Raw genomic sequence first — 13,621 nt, forward strand, 5'->3', positions numbered from 1 at the left:
TTGTTTTAGGCCATACACCGCTTTGTTGAGACGACACACATGATTTGGGCTATCCTTATCGACAAAGCCTGGAGGTTGGAGCATGTAGAACTCTTCTTCAAGTGGTCATTGCAGAAAAGCGTTGTTAACATCAAGTTGTTGAAGAGGCCAGTTAGAAGCAACAGCAGTACCAAGAACAAGACGTATAGTAGCATGTTTGATAACCGGACTAAACATTTCCTGAAAGTCGAGGCCATGACGTTTTTGAAAGCCATTTGCCACAAGACGAGATTTGTAATTCTTCACCGAACCATCAGGCTTGCGTTTGATCCTATACACCCATTTATTTCCAACAATGTTAGTAGCAAGAGCTCTATCAACCAGATCAAAGGTATGATTGCGGATGAAAGCATCATATTCTGTGCTCATAGACCCCCGCCATTTTTTGTCTTGTAAGGCTTGTGTAAGATTTTCAGGTTCCATTTCTTGTATAACCATGTGAAGACCGTATTTGGTGCTTGGTTTCTTGATGTTGTTCTTAGAGCGAGTAACCATTGGATGAGTGTTAGTCACTGGAACTAGTGACGAAGTTGTTTCAACCGGATCAGTCGCTTCCTCTATTTCAATAGTAACATTTGATCCGACTCTTGTATCGTAGAAGCCGCAAGTGAAGAAGCAGAACACGGGAAAGTGGCCAGGATAGGTGTTTGAGGAAAGATTGGAACAAGAGAAGCAGTCACATAATCAGAGGAAGTAGTGTTTGGAGGAGAGGATTGTGTTTGAGCAAGGAGACGAGAGAAGGGAAATATCGATTCAACAAAGTGAACTTGACGAGAGATGTAGATGCGGGAGGTATCAAAATCAAGGCAGAGATATGCTCTCTGTGTAGGGGAGTATCCCAAGAAGACACACAGTTTTGATTTTGGATCAAACTTGTTGTGACCATACGGCTTGATCCAAGGGTAGCAGAGGCATCCAAAGGTACGCAGCTTGGAATAGTTTGGTGTATCACAAAACAGTAGTTGGTAAGGAGTGTTGTCAGCTAGATTCGGAGTAGTGAGACGATTTATGAGGTATACTGCCGCCACAAAGGAGTAGGTCTAATAGGAGTGTGGTAGTTGAGCATGGGTGAGTAGAGAGAGACCTGTTTCGACAATATGGTGATGTTTTCGTTTTGCCATTCCATTGTGTTCCGGAGTGTGAGGAGGACTGGTTAGATGAGAGATCCCGTGATGAGCAAGAAACTGACGCAAGGCAATATACTCACCACCATTATCGGAGAAGAGAGTAACAATCTTGTTGTTGAATCGGTTTTCCACAAGAGATTTGAAAACGGGAAAGATATGAGCAACTTGAGACTTGGTTTTAGAGGATAGAGCCATGTATACCTAGTATAATGGTCGACAAAAATAACACAATACTTATAGCCGTCGACTGAAGTGACAGGAGACGTCCACACGTCAGAATAAAGAATTTCAAGTGGTTTAGTAGTTGTAAGTGTAGAAGTGGAGAAGGGGTGTTTGTGACTTTTATTGATGGAACATGAATTGCAAAATAAGGAAGACGATACAGAGGAAGAACATGGTAAAGCAAATTTAGAAAGAATAGTACGAAGAGTGTGAATGTTTGGATGTCCTAAACGAGAATTCCATTCAAAAGGAGATGACTTTATTGCAGTGAAAGCTGAAGCAAAAGGCTTGGAAGAGGAAATAGGCCACTCATACACTCCCTCATTGGCTTTGCCTTTGAGCAGTGTTGTCCCCGTGTGAAGATCCTTCACTTGAAAATCATACGGACAGAGTTGAGCCATAACGTTATTTGCTTTGCATAACTTATTTACCGAAATAAGATTCTTTTTCATATCAGGAACACATAAAACGTGTTTAAGTTGCAAAGGTTTGACATGAGAGGGAAAAGAAACTGAACTAGTGTAGGTAATGGGGAGTCCGGTACCATTACCGATCATGACATTGTCGTTACCGCTGTAAGGTGTCTGCAGAGAGAGGTTGCCAAGGTCACTTGTGATGTGATGTGAGGCAGCACTGTCAAGGAGCCAAGGAGTGTGGTCAGGTGGGTAACCTTTGGTGGTATGATGAGCTTGAGGTCGCCACTGCGGAGCAGGAAGCGGCAAATGTGGAGCCAGAGAAGGAGCAGACCCGCGAAAAGAGTTGAATTGAGGAGCAGGGTAAGAGAACTGATGTATGGGTTGCTGATATTGTGGACAACGCTTAGCACCATGCCCCAGGACACCACATATTTGACACCTGCCAAGATACGGTCGTGAGGGACGAAAACCACCACGAAAGGAATGAGAAGCACCACGATATGACTGGCGAGAGAGATGTGTTGTGTTCGTAGTTGCAGGAACAGAGATGGTGTTGGTTTCTCCTGCAGCTTTCAAGGCATTTTCTCGGACAATGAGTTTTTCGTGGAGCTCATCAATGGAGATAGGTGTGTCACGGCCTTGAACCAGTTCCACAATAGCTCTGTAGTCTTCATTGAGACCGGTAGTGATGTAGTCCATAATGTCTTCATGTGGTAAAGGTTCATCAAGCAATGCGATTTGATCTGTTTTGTCAATAATACTACGCATGTAGTCATTCACAGACTTGTTCCCTTTGACACTGCCCTTGAGTTGATCCCTTATCTGACGGATGTGACCACGTGAGGATTTCCCATAAGTGTTGGAGAGAATCTCCCAGATGTTGCGAGTTGTTGTGGCACGAGCAACAATTAACTGGACGAGAAGATAGAGAGAACCAAACAGGGGCTGATTCAGAAGAGGTAGAGGAGGCGTCAGATGACATGATGAGAAAGACGAGAGAGGAAACAAGAGATTGATTTGAGAAAGAAAAAGAAGAAGGCGTAAGAAAGAAAAATTAGGTTTGGATCAGTTGCTCTGATACCATGTAGAATATGATAATTGATAATTCTTATTGAAGAAGGTAATCATATATTTATACAATAGGCGGTTAGGATTGCTAAGCTAAGATCACAATCCAAAGATATTCAGAATTATCTTTACATGATAAATACAAACTATAGATAAACACTATCTATACTAATAGTCATGTTAATGGTCTCCCAAATTATGTTTAAACATACTCTATGATGTCTATTGAAAGTAAATATTTAGTATTGTATATGAGCCAAAGGAAACACGTGAACCAAGGCCACGTACCGAGATGGAGACGCTACAAGTGTATGAACCAGACACCATGAAAATAGCGAGTTTGGTTTCAAATGAAGACGGTATACTCTCTAAGGAGGACGCTTACTGTCTATGAAGATATCCCTACCGGAACAGGGATTTATAATTATAACATACACACCGGATCATGAGGAAGGAACAATCAAAACAATCTAGATCTAGGAGACTACTTAAGCAGTTCGATAAAATCGTACAAACACTCGTTAACACTAAAGAGTTAGATGACTTAAATACATCATCACGAAAGCGAGCTTGTCTAGCTATCCATATTGACTATATTCATGCAATTAGTTAAGAGAGTGCGAAGACCATCTTGTTAATCGACATCTCTATCCTTTAGAGCTCATCCCTATAGCTTATATCACACTAACAATATATCATGGTTTCTTACAATATATCTTATTTTTTTCATAAACCCTCTCATATGATTCAGTTGATTTTGGTAGGAATGCACCAAAATGCTACATAATAGAATATTTCCGAAAGACTACCACATTGCTTATCCCAAGTTTGAAATGTTTTCCGAATAATGTCTTAGGGACAGACATTTAGTTTGTTACTAGACTATCAGATAAGCTGTTAGTAGTTAAGTCTAAACTCAGACTTCTCACATATTCATTCTGTCTCTGATAGATTGATGTTTAGTCATTATAACACATATTAAGAAAAAGTTTAATCTTTATTTGTAAATTAATTTTTAATTATTTTTTTTGGTGAGAGAGAAAATATAAACCATTAGATAAATGCCACATATGAAAAAGCATAAAGTAGAAAAACTATTTTAATTTTTTTTAATATACATCAATTTTTTAGAGACAAAAATAAATCATAGAACATCAATCTATTAGAGACAGAGAAAGTGGATGTGATTTTTGTTTTCAGGAAGTCTCGAATTCGGAGGAAAGTGTTTTAACGTATTCCCAAGTCTCACGAGCCACTCACTACACTACATCTATGCGGGCATTTTCTAGGCTCTTACATTTTTTTTTTTTGGTCTCTTATGTTGTCTCTTTGAACTCAAAAACCATATATTACGTTTAGTTTAACCATTCACAACGATTATTTTTCATTAGAAATTTAGCGCATGTTATATGTTATGGCTGTCGAAAACAAAGCAACTTATATCATGATGCTAGAAGAAAAATCTTTCATATCATGCGCGTGCGCTAGTTTGTTATAGAAAATTCTCGTACATCATGTCATGTGTGATGGCCACCCGCAATCGTATGGAAAAAATAGCATAGAAGTGATGCACCATGCATATTCCATAAAAGAAGCATACTAGAAGTTGTTATTAACTAAGAAGTAAGATATACCCATCTTACTAATAATTAATGGGGAAAACACATACAATATGTATACATAATTATATAACCGATGTCAATATCGTACGTTTGTCGACCAGCTAACACCAAATAGACGGAAAACAAGTGACGATAATCAAGTGCGTTGGATCTATATGACCCGATGGATCCTCTAGTATACGAGTCCAAGAAAAATATATATTATATAAAAACTTCATTTTTTTGGTCAAAAACTCAATTACACTTTTTCTATATCGTCTCGCTTTGATTTTTAAGAAAATAAGCATTTCTTTTTCTGTTATTTTTTTCCATTGGATAGTTTCCGAAAAAAAAAAGGATGAAAATTAGGAATCAAATTTTATTTTTCCTAAACCCGGCAGCATGATCCTCTCTGTTTTCACTTCTTCTATTTTTTAATTCTTTCTAGCCGGATAATTAATAGTTTAGTTAATAATAACTTTGTATAAAAAGTAAAAAGTATGTTGTCGAGAGAGGTATCCGATTAAAAAAAAAAAATCAAATATTATTGGCTACCAAGTGGGAGATATAATTTGGAATATTATCAGTCTAACAGTGTGGTGGGTTTGAAATACCACAAACAGAAATAAAAAGAAAGAAATATGAAATATAAGGCGACAGTGTGTGGATGTACGTAGAGTCAGTTTTAGATTCTAGTACATCAATAGACAAGAAAAAAGATTGTGGTGATGAGTTCACCGACCCGAGTTAATTCAAATCCCAAAACAGTATAAATATATGTAGGAGGTTTCTTGCATATGATACGAGCAGAAACAAAAACACAAAGTAAAACAAAAAAACAGGAACAACTAATACAGAAACCACCTGTTTGTTTACGATTAAAGATGTCTACAACCGTGCGAGACCCTCTTATAGTAAGCCGAGTTGTTGGAGACGTTCTTGATCCGTTCAATAGATCGATCTCCTTAAGGGTTACTTATGGCCAAAGAGAGGTGACTAATGGCTTGGATCTAAGGCCTTCTCAAGTTCAGAACAAACCAAGAGTTGAGATTGGTGGAGAAGACCTCAGGAACTTCTACACTTTGGTTATTTCACTTAAACTCTCTTCTTTTTAGTTTCTTCAATGTTTCTTTTTTTTTTTTTTTTTTTTTTAACAATTTTCTTCAATGCTTCGTGAATTTTTTGTTTCTAAGATATTATTTTTTCTTGGTTAAATTAGTTGCAAATATATATTGGGCATGCAGAGCCAGAGACGTTAGTTAAATGCCCCCCCCCCCCCCCCCCCACTCCTTCCTTTTCTCTGTTTCCATATGATTTATTTGGTTTTACTTTTACGTTTTGATACCAAGGAAAAGTAAAAAAAATATATTTTCTTTTCTCTTTTTTTTTCATGAAGATGGACCCATAAATATTTCATCCAATCCTAATATATATATTTTTATAATCTACCACAATTCTCTTCTGTCTTGGCTTCTTATTTCAATCCCATATGTTTTTCCCAACCAACTTCTTGCATAATTGTTTTTCATCTTGGGTAAGAATCTTGAGATTATTTTACGTGTTCCTCTCAATAATTTATTTTGTACAAACCCTTTAACCAAAAAAATATATATATATATATTCGTATGACTTTTTATATTATATTTCCATAGTTAAAATCATACGATACTTTTAAAAAGGCAAAAACATCTGGGGTTCGAATATACAAAAAATTATATAATAAACAAAACTAATTTCTGTTCTTTTAAACATATATATTTATATATATATATATATATATATATATATTGATGAATCTTTATTGTGGAATAGTTGATGACTGTTTGAATAAAGGGATATTCAAGCAAAACGAACGCACTATATATATTACAAAAAGCGGCTATGTGCAGTCATTTTAGCTACTACCTTTTCTATATATATATTTCTTCCTCGTTCTTGTGTTATCTAATTCCTCAAAAAAAAAAAAAAAGCTTTTGCTTTCTTGATCTCTTTGAGAATAATCTTATCTTCTTATTCGTAGTCTTATTTATTTAATGAAGGTCATGGTGGATCCAGATGTCCCAAGTCCTAGCAACCCTCATCTCCGAGAATATCTCCACTGGTTAGTGCACTAATTCACCTCTTTCATTCACTTTTTTAAGTTATAGCCTTCAAACATAGTTTTATGCATGCACTCAACACATATAAAATCAATTTCACGAGAATCTATTTAGCTTCACTTTTTAAGTTTTTGTGTGTGTTTCATTTACTGAACCACATGCACATAGATTCGATTAAAGTATATAGGACATGACTTGTACTAAGATTTGGTATTTCACTTTAAACTGCTGTTTGTACGGAATATCTTTGGCCTTGAAATAGCATGATGACGTGTCTTTGTAACTTGCATGAAGTGAGCAGCACTAGGTTTCCTGTTATATTTTACAGCTACCACACAACACATCTCTTATTATTTTTTTGGGGTCAAATCACATCTCCTTTCCTAGTCTCACTTTTTATATATGCACCTTTCAAAGACTCAATTTATATGTTGATGCATGTTCTTAGTTTTATATTAACTTTAAGGTGTTGTTGCATTCTAATTATGTGGCGGTGAAATGGCTTCTGAATGTGTATACAGGTTGGTGACTGATATCCCTGCTACAACTGGAACATCCTTTGGTGAGTTTTACTCTATAGTGGCTAGGCAGTAAAAATAAGATAAAGAGTTATATACATGTAATAAGAAAAAAGTAATAAGTTGATTACTAGGTGAAAAATTCTCATGTTTTTGATAACTCTTTTTTTTTTTTTTCCTATTTTTCAGGAAATGAGATTGTGTGTTACGAAAATCCAAGTCCTTCAGCAGGAATTCACCGTGTCGTGATGATATTGTTTCGGCAGCTTGGAAGGCAAACAGTGTACGCACCAGGGTGGCGCCAGAATTTCAACACTCGCGAATTTGCTGAGATCTACAATCTCGGCCTTCCCGTGGCCGCAGTTTTCTTCAATTGTCAGAGGGAGAGTGGCTGCGGAGGAAGAAGAACTTAGATGGGTTCTTCCTTTATAACCGACTGATATTGCCTACTCTGATTTATGCCTCTATAGTATTTTATAATAACCAATTTATCATACGAGTAACGAACGGTGGTGATATGACTATATATAGTAATTTTAATATGTATGTAATAAACGAGAGGGGAGGAAAATGAGTGTGTTTTACTTATATGGTGTGTGCTGCGATATTTTATAATATTTTACATGAAATGAAGTGTTATAATTTACACTTTACGTGTATTTCATTTATTTCAGTTTCTTAATATTCGAAGAAGGCAGTGTCATTGAAATTGCTTTTTCTTTTACTTTTGAGTTCATCATGATGATCCCATTTCCCATATAATATACTTCTAAATTAAGTTGGAAAAATTACATTAGACCGTAGAGCCGTGGAGAGTCTTGTTATGATGGGGAATAGCGTCGTGTTAGTCTACGGCAATAGTCGATTTTTGTTAGAAACATATTTTCTTTGGTCACTGTACATTATGAAGATTACTGATGGACTTCGACATGAGATCTCGTTACCGTAATTACAGAAAATTTGTAAAGCAACCTGAACATTTATATTTATCTACAATCATAGCACAACACCACCTTCCAAACCTTTAAGTCGTCTCAAACCCGTTAATTTTCTTTCACTAACATATTCTGTTTAATTAGTAATTTGGTATATATATATATATATTTAATGATATTGGATGGTAAAAAAATTATAAATCGAAGGACAACCCTTTGCTACATATGAACCATCTTTGCCTAGGAGACTTGCTGGTCTGTTTGGCTCTTGTCAGTCGTACACAAAGAAAGCACTATGGCTAGTTCTTAATATTGTCCGTGATGCATTACATCTAAGAATTCTAATGGTCGTATACGTACAAGTACGTAAAGGAATAAAATTACGTGGAACACATTTATTCATCTGAAGTCTCTATTCAGCTGATCATCTCCATACCACTCATCCTCTATTCTACTAATTTATAATGCTTACCATTTAATCGCTAAGTGTTTTCTAATCCCATATTTATCAATACCAGAAAGCTGCTTACCAACTTATTTGGTTCTGTAAAATGAACAAATAATCATCAGTATAACATCTTTGACAAAAACAAAAGAGTTACACTATTATCTTTATATCATTGTAATAAGTGATGTTAATTTTAATATTATATTTTTTTTTTTTGGTTTAAGAAATTGATGTTTTGTATTTCTTTATGCAAAATCTGTTTTTTTTCTTTCTTTCTCATTTACCCATTGAATTCATTAATACTAATCAAACTACTAAATAAAAATGTTACGCCTTTATTAATTTTAGTAGCTGGTGTGCATTTCAAACCAATACAGCTTTTATTTTGATACCGAAAAAGTACGATTTTAAATGACAATAAAATGACTTACAATTGGTCATCAAATTTGAGAAAACGGCAGCCATACAAGATGGTTACAAGAATCTTATGCTCGTAAACATCCATGTTTATCTAAAACAAAAATAGCAAGAGGTGAAAAACTTTGCGTCCCAAAATAAACTGAAAGTGTCATAGCAAGAGTTTTATAAAGCAAAGTTATTTAGAGATAAAAAGCAATAGGAGTCTTTTCAAGAAAAGAAAAGAAAACAAAGGAGAGGTGGCATGGTTTTGTTGGAAAAGATAGATAAAAGAATATTGCCATAAAGAAAAGATTGATTGTAACTCCATTGGTGCACGTGTTCCACCTCTTGGGACTTGGTCACTGGCATGTGGCAGTACTATGAATATAACATGTCACTATGTCAGTAACCAACAAAGAAAACAATTGGTCAATTATTTTTAGTTTTTCACCATCATTCGGTCAGTCCTGTCAAACCAATTGTCTAATGTTATGTCCACAAAGATATTAATAGTGGAGAATGTAACGAACGTCTGGAGTACTTTTGTTAGTGGGTCCTTACCATTTTGGTTGACTATTGGTTATATATGATATTTTATGTTTGACAGCTGGTTTAATATGCTCGAAAATTTGTAAGATTTTTTCGTTGACCATTTAGATCATCACAAATTGTGTGCGTGTGTGTGTTTTTCTTAGTTCTACTTCTACTTGTAATGTGTACCTAAAATCACTTCCATGTATTTATTCATTCATTATAAGAGAATCAAACTGAAAACACATTTAGTTCAATTTCTTTAGTTAGATTTTATAGTTTAAAATTGTAGTTTGGTGGTATATATTGTCAGCAAAATTTATTAAAATTTTTCATATAAAAGATTTCATGCAATATTTTGGTCAAAGCTATTCAAGTCTTTATAGTTAGCGAAAAGTTGACTATTGCAGAGTAGATTAATCGGCACTAGAATTCGTTTGGAGCACGGTAGGAACATTCCTTCTCTGACGTCAACTTAACAAAAATTTCGTAAGAAAAAAACATATATTTTGCAAACACGTAAGGAAGTATGCAGGAGTTCTAAATTAAAATACTTTAAATGTCTAAGTATATTGTTTATTATAATGAAATAAGGGTTTTATTTCCCAATTAAATAATATTTAGAGTAAACAATTTTTATGGATTTAGATAGAGTGTTAAGGTGTACACTTGTTGCCCTTCTACCGGAGCTACATGTGCACTCTAGAGTGGCAAAACTAGTTTTCCTTCTACACACCATTGATACTAATGTTTTGAGTATCTTCTCATTGGGAGGTCCGCATGGCATGCCCCTTTCAAGGGCGAACCCACATTCAAGCGTACATGGTTACATAACACTTCATAAATCTTATAATCAAAATAGTGTTGTGCATATAATTTTTAATTGATGATAAACTGGTTCGATTACTTCTCCCTAACCCAGTCGAAAGAGTTGGAAGTGCTTAAATGCCTCCTCAATTATCTCCCTTTTTTTCCTTCAATTTTTAAACTTTTTTCTTTTTCGAATGAATGTTAAATTTATTTGACCAAAAAAAACCTTGTTTACAATATATGCATCTGGTTTTTGAAAAGTTTTAAACTCTTTTTTTGTCATTCTGTTTTTCCCTAGGCCATAGTAGGCCATCTGCTCCTTTCGTTCTACAACTTGTTGCCCATTCAATTCTTTGTTGTTATAAATATAGGATCTCATATATATCTTATTGAAAAATATCTAAAACTAAGAAAAAAGAGAGAAATATGAAAATAGATGCCATCAAACCATAAAATGCGGCAGTTTCATTGACATCACTGTAGATAGAGGGTTAATTTCATTAATTTGTAGTTAGAGGTTTTAAATTGAATCGGGTGATAGTTAATTGTTTTTTTTTCACTTAATTCATATGTATATCTAAGCTAAATGGCACCTAGACGGCCACTAAACAACTAAACGATTGAGACGCTTATCCGTTTATCTTGTCAGAATTTAACATTTTTGAGAGCTTTGAATTGACCAAGACCTATAGACCAAAACCAATACCACAGCTTCTGTATTAGAAAGAATTGGAGAAATTCGGCGACACTTCATATTTTGGTCCGACAGATGGGAGAGAAAGACTATATACTAGAGACGGGACATTAAATTCTGAACATTCGAAAAGAGAAGTGTTGTTGAAGACAAGTTGGCCTGGGAATCTGATTTGCAAGAAAGATTTTTATATATATATGTCACATCTCCCCTGAACCTTTTGTTTGTATTATACAAATAGAGTTACTTTAACAAAAAAAAAGAAAAAAGAGTTTACTAAACTAAACTGAATCTTATATCTTACGTTTGAATACGGATAAAATGGCATGATTGGATGGAGGTACTATCTTATTGAATGAATTAGGTTAATGACATGATATATAAAAATTTACTTAGGTATAAATAACAATTGTTAGGTATATTAAAAAAGTTCCAAAACATACAAGTAATAAGAACGGGGGAATATGTAATACAAAACATAAAAACCCTATTTGATAAACTTGATGCACTACAACAAATATCTACATTGATAGCAGTAGAGAAATATTATAATATGCAATTCATAGTTTTTTTACAAACGTTATGTTAGACCATTGTTATTGTAGGTACCACACATACGATAGCGCCAGATATGTATGCTATGGTAGAATCTTCTACTATAGCAGTACCGAAATGCTTTGTTATCATGTAATTCATTTTATATGCTATGTTAGGTGCTTGTACCCTAACACAAAATTAGTTCTATTTTATATAATGTCGTGGTATTTTTTTTTCAAAATTTATTTAATTAGATTCATATTTTTATATTTCATAAAAGAATCAACATAAATAACTTTAATATTACATTAACCAAAATAAGTTTACATAAGCGCCACCAAGTCTTAGACAAAATAAAACTAACATTACAAGGAACAGACACAAACTTTAACTGTACCCTTAATAAAACTAACATTACCCACCCAAGCCTTTTTAACTCGTAGCGAAACAACTCTTTTAGCTCCTCACTTTGCCTTGAAACAATCTAATGAACAGCCACTAGTTCACTTTGAATATATGAAAAAGGCATGTTCCATGTAATCCTCTCCATATGCATCTGCTCATATGAAACAAAAGAACCGTGAGAAGCCACAATATGCCATTAACACTATAAGCACATAGCAATATGAGCCCTACATTAAAGACAAGATTCACAGAATGATAAGAATAAAGAATGACTGACTAGATTTTGACCTTTTTGAGGGTCTATACACAAGAATTCTGACTACAAGAAACACGTTCAAAAACAAAGGAAGCAACTAATTACATGTTACAGGCCCTAACATATAAGCCAACTTTAGCCTAATAATCATCAGCTAAAAGCTTGAATCAATTGTCATATATAACCAAAACAAAGCAAAAAAAAAGAGAAAGAAAGAGGAAAAAATTCTTATTCCTATAGAATTTTCTTGTGGGAAAACGACTAACAGAAAAAGATTGCAGAGACAAGTAAGATTCTCATCAGCGAAACTCAGAACACAAGAACAAAGTGTTGTGTAGAATATTTGTTTATGTATCTCCATATTATATCCCTTAAAAAGTTTCTCTTGGAGTGTGCTTGTAAAGCCATCAAGCCTGTTACACTAGCCAATTACCAAATACACAATCATGATTCAAAGTATTGAGATTCCTACTTTTAGAATCAGAAAGCAAAATCTCAGTATATGATCAGTGTAACTAGTTACACGGATTCACATACCCAAAATAGAAATAAAAAGTTCATAAACTAAAAGGTGGAGGTGAAAGATAAAATCCTACCTCGTATTGGCATGTTGTGGTTAAAATATTATTCACTGATATAAGGCAATATTTATAAACCGGAGCTACAGAATTCAAAACTTTCTTGCTTGCCTACAAATTAGAAGACCCAAAAAGAGTTCTTAACAACTTTGGCAATCAGTATCAGTAAGAAAACAAAACACAAAGATGGGGTCTGTTTTTGCTAGTTACCAGTAAAGCACAAGCAGAGACAGCTGATGTAGTGAACCGAGTGCAGAAAACATGAAACAAAGAGTGCTTAAAATACTCCTTGTTTACTCCATAAGGAACTCTCATTATCTACTCCTACAAAAATTACAACAACCCAAAAAACCCACAGAAAAGTCCAACTCACATTTAGGGATCTACGAACAGACCAGGAGGAGAATGTGCTGCAGACGCAGTTGATTCTAGAACCACAAAAGGATGAGAAGCATCAAAGTTCAATGTGGTCGTTTTGCTGAAATATCAACCAAAACACAATATATCTCAACAACAGAAAAAAAATCAAACCATAACACTTGAAAACAATTTCTTCTACAAAGATGACCGAATATATCAAATAGCATTCACTAGCCACAAGCACATTCCATACATAAACGAGATAAGAATCTCACAGGTTATATCTGCCCAGGTTCTAGGTCGGTAAGAGACATAAAAAGGAGAAATATAGACAAGAGACACATAAGAGAACTCACTGAAGATGACAATTTTCACTTGTTAATTCGATTATCAATACTAGTAGAAACTGAAGGCTAATGCGATACTTTCCAATAGGTAATTATATTAACACGTCATATCGACCATGGGTGGGGCGCGCTACAATCTCCGGTTGGTGGATTATACTTATGCATGTCATAGACTTGAGCGATGTTAGATTATAAAGAAACAAAAACTGTTGCTCCCTTTGGTTTCATTTG

The 13,621-nt window shown here is 34.6% G+C and overlaps 1 protein-coding gene across 1 annotated transcript; it reads left to right on the forward strand.

Annotated features, from left to right (window-relative positions):
- Positions 1 to 5,029: 5,029 nt before the first annotated feature.
- On the forward strand, positions 5,030 to 7,738 carry LOC104701142 (protein FLOWERING LOCUS T). The gene is made up of 4 exons (XM_010416783.3): positions 5,030 to 5,558; positions 6,513 to 6,574; positions 7,094 to 7,134; positions 7,280 to 7,738. The coding sequence occupies exons 1-4, from the start codon at positions 5,271 to 5,273 to the stop codon at positions 7,501 to 7,503; spliced, it is 615 nt and encodes a 204-aa protein (XP_010415085.1). The 5' UTR covers positions 5,030 to 5,270; the 3' UTR covers positions 7,504 to 7,738.
- The last annotated feature ends 5,883 nt before the right edge of the window (positions 7,739 to 13,621 follow it).

This window comes from Camelina sativa, chromosome 7 (assembly GCF_030686135.1).
Source record: "Camelina sativa cultivar CO46 ecotype springtype chromosome 7, ASM3068613v1".
NCBI lineage: Eukaryota > Viridiplantae > Streptophyta > Magnoliopsida > Brassicales > Brassicaceae > Camelina > Camelina sativa.